Source organism: Quercus robur, chromosome 1, assembly GCF_932294415.1.
Source record: "Quercus robur chromosome 1, dhQueRobu3.1, whole genome shotgun sequence".
Classification (NCBI taxonomy): Eukaryota; Viridiplantae; Streptophyta; class Magnoliopsida; order Fagales; family Fagaceae; genus Quercus; species Quercus robur.
Genome location: NC_065534.1, coordinates 6,291,007 through 6,304,458, shown reverse-complemented (window position 1 = coordinate 6,304,458; position 13,452 = coordinate 6,291,007). Strand labels below are relative to the sequence as shown.

The window sequence follows — 13,452 nt, the reverse complement described above, 5'->3', positions numbered from 1 at the left end:
TACCGAGGCAAGAATGAACAAGAATTTGGATCCCATTCACTGCTCTGTCTTGCCAAGTATCGCCTCCTCACTTTTCTGTTTCATCTATCAATTTGGTTGCGGAACTTAAACTAATCTTGTGGCAAGATCGATTATGTTAAGTTAATGTTGCAAACCATGACAGATTGTAAGTCTTGTTGTAAGACAGTAGTTTGGATCTTGCTGAATCTAGCTAGATTTAATCTAAGAAGGCCTGCCTGAAAATAACCTGTACATCAAAATATGTCGATGGTAGTGGCTACAACTAGTACTATAGTCTAGTAGCCACCATTCATTGCCTGGACCTTGTCAATGTTCGGTTTTGTATTAGTTTCATAGTGGTTTAATACTCAATAGAAAAGACACATTTTTACAGAACAAAAGGAAAACCATCTAGTACCCTCTTCCCCCCCCTCCCCCCCCTCATTTTTTTTTTTTTTTAATACAAATTGTATATAAAGAATTACTTGACACAGAAAAGCTGTCATTTTATTGAAAATCTTGGGACATACGGATAATTATTATTTATATTAGAGTACCCAATTCCTGGATATCACTTGACTTGCCAAGTTGATAGTATTGACAATTAAACATGCATAAAGACTTAAACAACCAGAATGGTAATTATATAAGAGGATTTACATTGAACTAATAAATGAGAATGGACCAGGAGGAACTGAGACCTCAACAGATCCTTCCATCATTTGTACCACTTTCTTCATTGTTGGCCTCAGTGATGGATCCTCTTGAATGCACCATATTGCAATCATCACATATTTCTCCACTTTCTTCATGTCATTTGTTGCCTCCTCATCATTCTCCACTAACAGCTTTAGTTTCCTGTCTTTATAGCAATCATATGCCCAGTCAGCTAGTATCATCTGATCCTCATCCTTTGCCTCTGCTTCAAAACTCTTCCTGCAGCAAATGAGCTCTAGCAACAAAATGCCAAAGCTGTAAACATCCACCTTGATTGTAATAGGCATTTTTTTGAACCATTCGGGTGCAACATACCCTTTAGTTCCCCTGATTCCAGTAGTAGTACGAGTCTGGTCTATTTTCAAAAGCTTAGCTAATCCAAAGTCAGAAATTCTAGCTGTAAAAGAGTCATCCAGGAGGATGTTCTGCAGCTTGATATCACAATGTATGATTTGGGTGCTGCATTCTTCATGCAAGTAAAAGAGCCCTCTTGCTGTTTCTAATGCAACTTGAATTCTTTGGTACCAATATGGCCGCGAGCCCCCAAATAGAAAGCTTGCTAGAGAGCCATTACTCATGAATTCATATACAAGAAGCCGGTGCTGCCCCTCGTTGCAGTATCCAAGCAGTTGGACCAAATTTCTATGGTTTGTACAGCCAATAGCACTCACTTCAGCTTTGAACTCCATATCGCAGTCTTTCACCAAATCATTCATCCTTTTAACCGCAACTTGTTTTCTGTCCTCATATTCTAGAACCCCTTTATAAACTTTTGCAAAGGCACCCCTCCCTAGCTCTTCCCTGAACCCATTAGTGGCTTTTGTTAGTTCCTCGTAAGTGTAACTTCGCAAATTCATGCGTGGCATGAATGAGTTTGCTTTGAGGGCCTTTGGTTTCCAATATTTGAAACGAAAAATAAGCAGAAAGGCAGCCAACATGAAGAGTAAGTTCAGAAACATCGAGCTGCTAAGGAGCACCCACACAATAAGTCTCACAGTAGAACGATTTTTCTTCTTCAAATCTGCACCTAAAGGGTTACAAGTAGAATTATCTTTCCTGATTTTGATTAGAACTTTGGTTCCAGCGAGGGTGGGGTCCTTTATCCCATTTGAGAGAGGAATTTTCTTTTTCCAACACAGCCCACCTCCAAAAACAACAACTGCACAAAAACAATCACCCAAGCAAGCTTTCCTGCACCAATCCTCAGTTACGGCATCATAACGTCCATAATCGCCAAAGGGCCAATTTACACTTCCCATTTCACTTAAAGCAAACTGATCTGTTTCTGAAGATGCTTCATAACAACTTTGTGGAAGAAAGTCCTGTCTGCAACCTTTCATAACATCCATTGGATCAATGGGGGTGTATCCTATTGGGCATTTGCAATTTGGTCTTCCATACTCTCCTAACTCACAGTAGCTGTTGAACCCACAAGCTCCACTGCCTATGTCTTCCGCAATTTTGCATATTTCTGGAGGCAAAAGGAACGAAATGGACCATGTCCTGGCCTTTGAAGTGTTAGTGCTGCTTTTTGGGTAGACATAATGTATAAGAACTCCATCATATTCCATGACTGCTCTTTGATAGTAGTCCTGTTTAGAAACAGGATTTAAAGCTATGTTCGTAAGTATGCTTCCGTTTGTAGCTGTGAGGTATATAGAGCCAGACTCATTGAAGACCACCTGAAAGCCACTGGGTTTAGTTCCACTTAACCAATAATTAGTGCTAGACGAATCTTTAGGGTATGCTAAAGTTTGAAGCACAAGATTTCCATCTGTTTGTAGTTGGAACTGGAACCTTCCATTAGAGTAATTCCTTTCTGAGTAATGAGCTACAAGCTTGCTTCCCAGACTCATTGTCTGTGTAGGTAGCATTGTGTTTGTCGGATGATCAAAACTCTGCCACAAATGGCTACCGTTCTGGCTTGCCAGCACAAAGTTTCCAGTGTCAAGCATGGCTGCATAGACAACTCCTAAATCGCCTAACTCAGATTTCCATATCTCTGTGCCTTTTGGGTCACTGAGTACCAATTGGCCACCTTCGGTAAGTTCAACTTTGGATCTTGTTGGCACTAGATTATCTCCATTGGCTGACCAGACAATGGTTTTTTCAGGTATTTTGTTGAACCATATGGCTAATAGATAGCCTCCATTTCCAATTTGTTGGAAACCAAAAGCAAAGTCACCAAAAGGCGATGACCAGTAAGAGCCTTTTTCTTGTGCAATAAGGGATGAGCCTAGAGATTGGTTGCTGGAAGTTTGAGCTGTGGTGGAATATGGCAGCAACAGAACAAGAAGCAACAAGGAGAGAAGATATGATAGTCGTAAAGCCATAGTATTAGGAGTCTATAATTGATACACTTTGTAGTATAAACAATGAACTGTATTATGACAAATCTACTGGTAGAGGAAGATTTGCATTTGGAACATTTTGTTATAAGTATTGGGCAGTGGAATACTTTGTTGTATAAATGATAAACTGTATGGTGAATTATAAACTTGTATAATGACAAATCTACTTGAGTCCTTATTATGTTTTCTTTGCCGTGTGTGAAGACAGACTCTTTCTCTATTGCTGAAAACAAAGACATCAGATTTTCTTCATTGACTTTGTTTTGATTCGATGCTCTTAACCTGTTGTTGACGTTTACTGCTTTTATTTCTTCAACGAAGATTAAGACTACAAGCACGAAAATTTGCACTCTCTTAAAAATTTCCACGTTTTTGAATTTGACCCACATATTGACTAGTATTGACTTCACTACGGTCCATCTACGTCGGCATGTTTGTGTTTGGCACAGAAGTTTCCATACCGTCAATTCCTTTGTCACCACTCACCAAGGAATCTCTCCATTTAAAGTGGGTTCATTTCATGATTTAAATTTAATGTTACAAACATACAATTCTAAAAAGGTACTGGACTATTACCCTATTTAAAATTTTAAATGACGAAATACAGTAATAGTCTATTAACCGTTAAATCCAATATATATATATATATATATATGTATGTGTGTGTATCTTAATCATAAAAATAGATGTAATTGAGAGAACTTAAATTATAGAAGATCTTGTTCCATTGTAAAATTTTCAAAATGTTTACGATAACCTCACGGTCAGCTTAACAATCCTTCAATTCCTGAGGAATACAATTTTGGACTTAACCCTTTAATATACGAAACTTACCTTTCCATGAAGTCGCACGTAAACAATATTTTATTATTCAATTCAACATTCTTAAAGCTACAAGAATATTGTAATAATGTTTGTTGAATGATTCAATTTCAACCTGAAGTTGCAAATATTTTGAACTTCAGAGATGGCAATGGCATTTGGGCGTGTTTGAAGAACATTCTTTATTATTACCTTTTTTTTTTTTTGAAATTTAAGTGAATAAGAAAAGAACTTCTTGTTGCGATTAAAATAATGTAAACCCATGTCCAAATTTTTCACAAGTAATAATATCTCAGTGAATCAGAGGTTGATCCATAGGGAATGATTGACACTAATGTAAAAACCTCTATTATTAAGTAGTAAATAAAAACAGTTGTTTGTTTGTTTTTCCACCCAATGATGGAGCAAGATAATATTGAAACTACAATTGAAAAGAACGAAATAAATCTAAGAGAAATTAATTGAGAGAAAACACTAGGGATTCAAGGATCCACCTAATATTTTACCACATGAACTTGGATTATTTTTAACTCAATTAGGGTAGAGAGCCAACTCGCCTAATCGGAAGATAAAATAATAAAGTACTCAAACAAAGTATAAAGTAGATTGAATATGAGTGATTGAGCAAATCATTCGATTGGCATATTACAGGGGAGGTTAAACATTCAATATATTCTCAAATCATAACGAATCAAGGAGTTCAAGCATTCGATATAAATAAAAATCATATTAAATCTTAAAAACTTATCAACATGCAATGATTCCAATAGTAAATCAATCTCAAAATTCAATTATCAATCCATAGAAAGCACGTAGATAATCCCAAGAACACATGATAATTGGACAAAGTTTAGCTACAAAATTGGTTGTAGCTTAAGCTACAACCTTACTCAATAAAATAAATATTACTACATATTTTGAAAATCTAACCGTTGAATTGCATTTTCTTTACACTCTTAATACATATGTCAAATTTTGTGTCAATCAGATATTATTTACTATATAATTTATAAGCTTATATTTTATCCATAGTTTTAAACTACCAAAATTTGTCATCTAAACAATTTATGGAGGACATAGCTATTGGTCTTTAATTTTCTAAAAATTTATTGGTCTTTAATTTCCTAAAAATTTTGCAAGTATGGAGGATATAAGAAAATGATCTAATCCAATGATGGTGGATTTGTCAAAATATTAGGTTTGTAGCTAAACTTTGTCCTAAAAATATTAGGTTTCATCTCTAACCCTAGCTAGAGATTTAACCACACATAGTTATGCAAAAGAAATCCATAAAAACAATGCTAAACGTCTAAAAAAAATAAAACAAAAGTTGAAAAAAAGTTCTAGGGTTTTTCCTTTACTATAACCTTAGCCTCCTCTAAAAAAAAAAAAAAAAAAAAAAAAAAAAAAAAAAAAAAAGAGAAAAAGAAAGAGAAAATCCATCAAATTTAGGATGGGAATCCCTTGATTTTCAGAATTTTATCAACTATTCAAAAACCATGCTCTAATTGATCTTGACCCTTAGATTCTCTTGACAGCATGTTGTATAATTAGCTGAATGGTTTTAATCTCCTACAAGAGAAAAATACACGTAATGAGTATGTTTTTTAGAAATCTTTCAAACTCTCATATTTACGTGTAATTAAACATGAAATTGATGTGATATTGCCTACTGTAGGTGATTTTTTGCGCTATTGGGCTAAGGCCCATTCTGCTGTGGGTTGGAGAGTTGGGCATGGCCCACTATTCTAGTAGGACCTTGCTAAAGAGCCAGTTTTTGTACAAACCCAACATCCAAAATACAGAAAATAAACATTAACACATACATGTATATTAGTCCACAAAAGTCAGTACTATTTATAGATTTAAGAGTGAATATCTTATAGCATGAGGGTTAGTTGTAATAAAAAAGGTTAGTTAGGAGAGCATTTATCATAACTAATACAACATAATGTAAAATGATGAGCTTTTCTACAGGAAGTGAACTAAAAAGAGCCCAAACTCTAACTTGGAGAACCTTGTTATTGGTCTAAGCCCTTAAAGATGTGCATTTTGGAGAACGGGTCTAGATAGCTACTTTCTATTCAGCTGGAGTTACAAAGAGTGGGTTTGCGGTAAAGGGAGGGAAAAGATAGCCTATTGATGCATGCCTTTTCTGCCGTGTTTACTCTCTTTTCTTTTACTTTACTCATTCTCTTTTCTCTGTTATTTCTCTTTCAATTCTCTCTGTTTTTTGCCTCAGTCACTCTCTTGCTTCCATTTATGGCTACTGGTCCTATTTGTCATGATTTTGTTTTCTCATCTTCTTCATATTTTTTCTCTCTTAAAATGCCCCTGCATCATCTTGCCTTTCAACATATTTTCACCTCCTCTGTTCACATATGCATAAACCAAAGAGCTCTTATTCTCATCTTTTTACTTTTGTTTCCCCTCTAACACAACCTCTGCTTCATCTTTTCTTCATGTTTTTTTTCACTTTTGCATTCCAGCCAAATCTTTGATTTTGGCCATTATTGACTGAAATGCCCAAAATTGGCCCAAATTTCATCCGAGGTAGAATAGGGAGGTTATCATTCCGGTTTGCATGCTGGTATGAGATTTTATAATTGGAACGAAATGAAATCCATAACAACGCTTCAAAGGACAAGCCATTATTTTTCCTATACATGTGAGGTAGAAAGATGATGGTTATAAAAATGCTAAATTACAAACTAAACCTCTAAAGTTTGAGGTATTTGGATTTTACACCTTAAAATTTTAGAATTTGAATTTTACCTCCAAACTTTAGGGAGTAAAATTCAAACACCCCAAACTTTAGAGGATAAAATCCAAATTCTGAAATGTCAAGATATAAATCCAAACATCCCAAAATTTCAGGAGGGTAAAATCTAAATTTTGAAACTTCAAAATGTAAAATCCAAATACTTCCAAACTTTAAGGGTGTAATTTGCAATTTAACCTTATACAAGGAAATAATCCATGTCTCCAATGTGACATTTTATTAGTAAAAATATTCGTTTGAGCTATTTTTAAATTTAAAAAAGAAGTCATCAAAGATGTTGGCTATTCAATGGGAAGATTTTTTTTTTTTTAATTTTTTTAGAGGAAGCATTATTTGGAGTAGATTAATAATGATGTCAAGTATACGTTATTATGTAGCATGTAGAATGGTCCTATCAGAGCATTAGCATCTGGGATGCCCAAAAAGTTTTATTTTACACCTTAAAAATCTACTTTATCTATTTTACTATATCATTTTACAACTCAACTAACATCTCAGTTTTTATTTTTACATACAACTCAATAAAATAATACTAGCCTCTGAGCACGAGCACGCGCTCACGCTTGTGCTCAAAAACTTTTCTATTTTTTTGGGTAAAGGTTAATGATTTGCATTCATTATAATTTGTGATTACTACATTTTTCCATTCATAAAATACCTAGAGGTGTGATGAAAATTATTTCACCTACAAACCCATAATACTCATCACAAAATTTTTTAGGTACACATTTTTCTACAAATACTAAGCATTGACTCATGGCCTTATTTTTCACAGGAATTTCATCCTTCTTGATATCCCCTATTTCCATGTCCCTCCATTATAGGACCTATCATCATGGACAAATCAACTGCAATAAAATAAAGTAAAAAAACGCGAAATTAGATAGTTCACTGTTACAAAATTACAAAAATAATGCAAAAAAAGAAAAAAGAAAAAAAAAAGAATCTATTAACACATATACCTCACTCATATACAAAAAATAATAACTTTTAAGAAGAATTAAAAGGAAAAAAAAAAGGGGGAAAAAAAACAAATAGGGTAAGAAAACGATGTCATCTCTTGAACCTTTTTCATTCTCTGACTTCAACCTCATTTGGTACTTAGCTTCTGTTAGGTTCTAAATGTTTAGAACAATTGGCAAATCATGAACACAAACTTGTCTAGATATAGATCTTAGAGTCTATAGGTTTTATTAGACAATGCTCAATGTGATTCAAGTCAAGATTCAAGAACATACAAGCTACAGGAAGAAGATTTCATAATCTGTCTAGTTCGATCGATCGAAAGACAGGCTCAATCGATCGAAAGTCGCATCTGCAGAATTTTAATTAAGCCCAAATAGCAGTTCAAGCCCATTTAGAATTAGGGTTTCTAATGTACTTCTCCCAGTATATAAAGGAAACCCTAAACACGTTTTTATGTGACTTTTCAGAGAGAAAAGAGTGTGCCTCTTTTGTATTTAGGGTTTTGTTCCTAAAAAACTCTCTTATGTCTTTTATCGGTATTATTCTTTGAAGAATCTCAAGATCCGGTATTGTAGAAGTTGCTGCCTTCTCTAGTCATCAAAGGTGTTGATGATCTAAACCTTCAAGGGTGGTCTTGGAGTCACAAATAGGAGATTTTATGTTGTTAAACCTTTGAGTGGGATCTCAAAGTCACAAACGGGGGTGTTTGTGTTTTGCAAAAGCCAAAGAAAGAAGGAGTCCGTGGATTCGGAGCTTGCACGTGGTCGTGTCAGTAAGTTCTACTGGTGGGTAGCAATAAGAAGTCAAGTGTGGGGGCTTGTAAGTCTTATTGTATGAACTTCAATTGTTTCTAGTGGATTTGCTTTTTACCCCAGGTTTTTTACTGGTTTGGTTTTCCTGGGTTATCATATCGTTGTGTTATTTATTTTTTCGCTGCTTTGCATGATATGATTGTTTGATTGTAATAACCTAGATTTGGAATTTGGACTAAGCAACAACTTGACTAATTACCTAGGTTAATCCAATTGTGTTTTAAGAGGTCTAAAAACCAACAGCTTCTTTCCTTTGGCACCATAAAAGCATATATACAAAACTGAAATTGCTCCTATAGCCCCACAAATAGTTATTATACAATGTTTATTATTTCAATTTTTTTCTTACAATTTCCATAACAAATAAATCAAAATCATATACAACAATCAAAATCATATGGGCAATAAAACAATAAAGAAAGAAACAAAATTACCTTGCAGGAAGGGCTACTCCTTCCTCTAAGAGAGAAAAAGAGAGTTTTTATTTTTTATTTTTTTTAAAGATTAAATAGGAGAAAGAAAGACATTTATTTATGTTTGATTTTGGCCACTGACTTGCCATTCAGAAGTAATAAAGAGAAGTGGAAGTGCCTAATTAATTTTAAGGGATATGAATAAGAAATTATCTTTGAGAGTGAGAGAGAGAGAGACACTAAAGTGAGAGGGAGGGGGGGGGGGGGGAGGTTTAAAACTATATATAATTGTTAATCTTTTTTCTTTATTATTTTTTTTAATAAAAAGAAATTTAACTGGAACTAAAACCTTTTAGACGTTGGAATTCAAACTGGAACTAAAAACCTTTTAACTTGAACAAAAACTTTAATAGTTTGTTTGGATGGATGGGAAGTAGAGGGGAGTAAAGTAAATGGAGGGAGAATAATTTAAATTACCTTATTTAGAAGTTTTTTAAGGGAGGAGTGAGAGGGATTTGGAGGGGTTCTAATTACTTCTAAACCCTTATTTTTAATTCCCTCAAATTGGAGAGATTCGAAGGGAAAGTAGAGCATAGAAATGCTTGACCAAATGAATTACCAAATTTACCTTTACCATATTAACAAAATTACAAACTATGAAAAGACTAATTATTCCCTCCCCTTACTTAATTTTAAAAACATCCAAATAAGATGGACAATAACCATTCCCCTCTACTCTCCTCACCACTACTCTCCTCTCCTCTACTCCCTTCTACTCTCCTCTTCCTCCGAACTTCCAAACATAGCATAAGTATTGGGCAGTGGAATACTTTGTTGTATAAATGATAAACTGTATGGTGAATTATAAACTTGTATAATGAAAAATCTACTTGAGTCCTTTATTATGTTTTCTTTGCAGTGTGTGAAGACAGACTTTTTCTCTATTGCTGAAAACAAAGACATCAGATTTTCTTCATTGACTTTGTTTTGATTCGATGCTCTTAACCTGTTGTTGACGTTTACTGCTTTTATTTCTTCAACGAAGATTAAGACTACGAGCACGAAAATTTGCACTCTCTTAAAAATTTCCACGTTTTTGAATTTGACCCATATATTGACTAGTATTGACTTCACTACGGTCCATCTACGTCGGCATGTTTGTGTTTGGCACAGAAGTTTCCATACCGTCAATTCCTTTGTCACCACTCACCAAGGAATCTCTCCATTTGAAGTGGGTTCATTTCATGATTTAAATTTAATGTTACAATTCTAAAAAGGTATTGGACTATTACCCTATTTAAAATTTTAAACGACGAAATACAGTAATAGTCTATTAACCGTTAAATCCAATATATATATATATATATATGTATGTATGTATCTTAATCATAAAAATAGATGTAATTGAGAGAACTTAAATTATAGAAGATCTTGTTCCATTGTAAAAATTTCAAAATGTTTACGATAACCTCACGGTCAGCTTAACAATCCTTCAATTCCTGAGGAATACAATTTTGGACTTAACCCTTTAATATACGAAACTTACCTTTCCATGAAGTCGCACGTAAACAATATTTTATTATTCAATTCAACATTCTTAAAGCTACAAGAATATTGTAATAATGTTTGTTGAATGATTCAATTTCAACCTGAAGTTGCAAATATTTTGAACTTCAGAGATGGCAATGGCATTTGGGCGTGTTTGAAGAACATTATTTATTATTACCTTTTTTTTTTTTGAAATTTAAGTGAATAAGAAAAGAACTTCTTGTTGCGATTAAAATAATGTAAACCCAAGTGCAAAATTTTCACAAGTAATAATATCTCGGTGAATCAGAGGTTGATCCATGGGGAACGATTGACACTAATGTAAAAACCTCTATTATTAAGTAGTAAATAAAAACAGTTGTTTGTTTGTTTGTTTGAGAGTGAGACAGAGACACACAAAAGTGAGGGGGGGGGGGGGGGGGGAGGTTTAAAACTATATATAATTGTTAATCTTTTTACTTTATTATTTTTTTTTAATAAAAAGAAATTTAACTGGAACTAAAACCTTTTAGACATTGGAATTCAAACTGGAACTAAAAACCTTTTAACTTGAACAAAAACTTTAATAGTTTGTTTGGATGGATGGGAAGTAGAGGGGAGTAAAGTAAATGGAAGGAGAATAATTTAAATTACCTTATTTAGAAGTTTTTTAAGGGAGGAGTGGGAGGGATTTGGAGGGGTTCTAACTACTTCTAAACCCTTATTTTTAATTCCCTCAAATTGGAGAGATTCGGAGGGAAAGTAGAGCATAGAAATGCTTGACCAAATAAATTACCAAATTTACCTTTACCATATTAACAAAATTACAAACTATGAAAAGACTAATTATTCCCCCCTTACTTAATTTTAAAAACATCCAAATAAGATGGAGGATAACCATTCCCCTCTACTCTCCTCACCATTACTCTCCTCTCCTCTACTCTCCTCTACTCTCCTCTTCCTCTGCACTTCCAAACATAGCATAGCTGGGTAAGAGTTAAATCAAAAGTTAGAATTAAAATGAAAAAAAAAAAAAAAAAAAAATCTGTGCACGTATATCTTTTTATTAAATTTTTGAGAGCAAAAAAATGGTGCTTGAGTTTAGGAGAAGTTCGTTGGTAACCACTGTTATTGGACTATTAGGAAAGTATTCATTTAGTGAGAAGTTATTGAGAGGAAATTGCTGTTTTTTTATTTATTTATTATTTTATTATTTTTTTAATTTTTTTTATTTTTATAAACTGCTTCTGATAATTCGGGAAATTGATAACTAACTTTCCGAGTTCTCTTAATATATAGAGATAAGTATAAGAAGTTAAGAGCAGTTATTTTTTTTAAAAAGAAGTTAAAAGTAGTTTAAATTGTAATTAAATGTGTGTCGGGGGCAGTTTTTGTGCATAGCCATTTGTCTTCCACTAGAAGTGTGACTTTGTTAGACCCGGATTTGTTTTGGGGAGTCCAATTTGGAACTTGACATTGGGCCACATAGGCCAATGACTTTTGGTGCATTTTAAGTCTACAAAATAGATAAAGCCCAAAGTCTTAGAATCATGATAATGATTGAAATATATAAATAATATATTTAGCATAATAGCTTTGATTAAATGGTGAGTTGAGTGTTATTATTATGTGTTAAGTGATGTCTAAGATTAGAAAGTAATTAATTAAGTGTCATATATCCAGTAATGGGATGAGTCCAAAATAGTCCATATCTAGCTGTGGTTCATGGTTCATGTTTAACATAATAAGGTATGTCCAGTAATGGTCTATGTCCAAATAATGTATATCAAATAGTTTGTATCCAGTCATGGTTTATGTTCGAATAATATATGTTAATTAGTTGGTCTAGCTGTGGTTCATGTTCAAATAATATATGTCCAGTGGTAGTTCATGTCCAAATGGTATATGTCCCGCGGTGGTTTTATGTTCGAATAATATATGTCTAGTAGTGATATGGACTCAATTTATTAATATATATGTTTATTAATGAAGCATTAGTGAATCCATGTTTATTAAATAGTAAGATAATATTACAGTAATTTGCATCCAATGGTACAATGATATGGAGTTAACATATGCTTAATAATGCAATCTTGAAGATAGAGAAATTTTGACTTATCTTGTATATTTCTGACTCCAGCTGTATAGCATCACTTTGTTCTTTATATGATTTGTGACTCTAGCTATATAATATTACTTCACAGTTTGTAGGTCTAGCCGTATAACAGTATTGGACTTATAACATTTTAGCAGCATGATAAGATGAGTCCAGTGGTACAATATGATATTATAAGTCATTTCATGGTGACTTCATGATTAAAGGGGAAAAATGGGTGCAACTGGAGGGATAGAGAATATGTCCAGTCGTGTGCATATGTTGGTTAAGTTTATGTCAACAAAATTTTCATAACAAATACTATGTGGTTGGTTGTTATTTGCTGTTATTAGTAGGTAAGAAAGTAATTTCAGTGGTGGATTCAAATTAAAAACCTATAACAACCTACCAACTAGGATTTATTGTGAAAATATTGTGTATGTAGCATTTCTTTTATTGTTTAGTTGTCATGTAAGGCAAATTGGGAGTGAAGAAGCAAACAGGGCCACCATTGGAGTATCTATAGAGTGACAAAAAATATTTATCTTAACTTCAGAGTTCAATAGTGTTAGAAGTGCATGTGTAGTCAAAATTCCAAGTAAATAATTAAATAAACACTTTTTTGGACATGAAAAAACTAAATTTCAAGTAAAGATAAAGTGCAAATTTTGACCCAAATGTGTAACCTTTTTCAATCACAACCAAACTATTTATGAATATAAGTGTAATCATCCACTAATTAATTAAATATATTATGAGTTATTTCCACGACAAACACCACAAATTTTAATTTTGACATTAGCCATATTATGATTACAAAAGCAAAATGTTAGGCTAAAATCAATAATTATTAACCATCTAATAAAGTAACCAAATTGAGGGGTGGCCTAACAATAGAAAGCCCTGGTAATCCATCCACCATCCCACCTGCAAGTGTAAGAGTTGTTGCCTTATAAATTCGAGTAGC

At 33.4% G+C, this 13,452-nt stretch overlaps 1 protein-coding gene across 1 annotated transcript; it reads right to left on the bottom strand.

The window, feature by feature from the left end:
- Nucleotides 1-485: 485 nt before the first annotated feature.
- On the bottom strand, nt 486-3,139 carry LOC126717937 (G-type lectin S-receptor-like serine/threonine-protein kinase LECRK2). The gene has a single exon (XM_050419942.1). It carries the CDS (start codon nt 3,048-3,050, stop codon nt 657-659), a length of 2,394 nt encoding a protein of 797 aa, XP_050275899.1. The 5' UTR covers nt 3,051-3,139; the 3' UTR covers nt 486-656.
- Nucleotides 3,140-13,452: the final 10,313 nt, after the last annotated feature.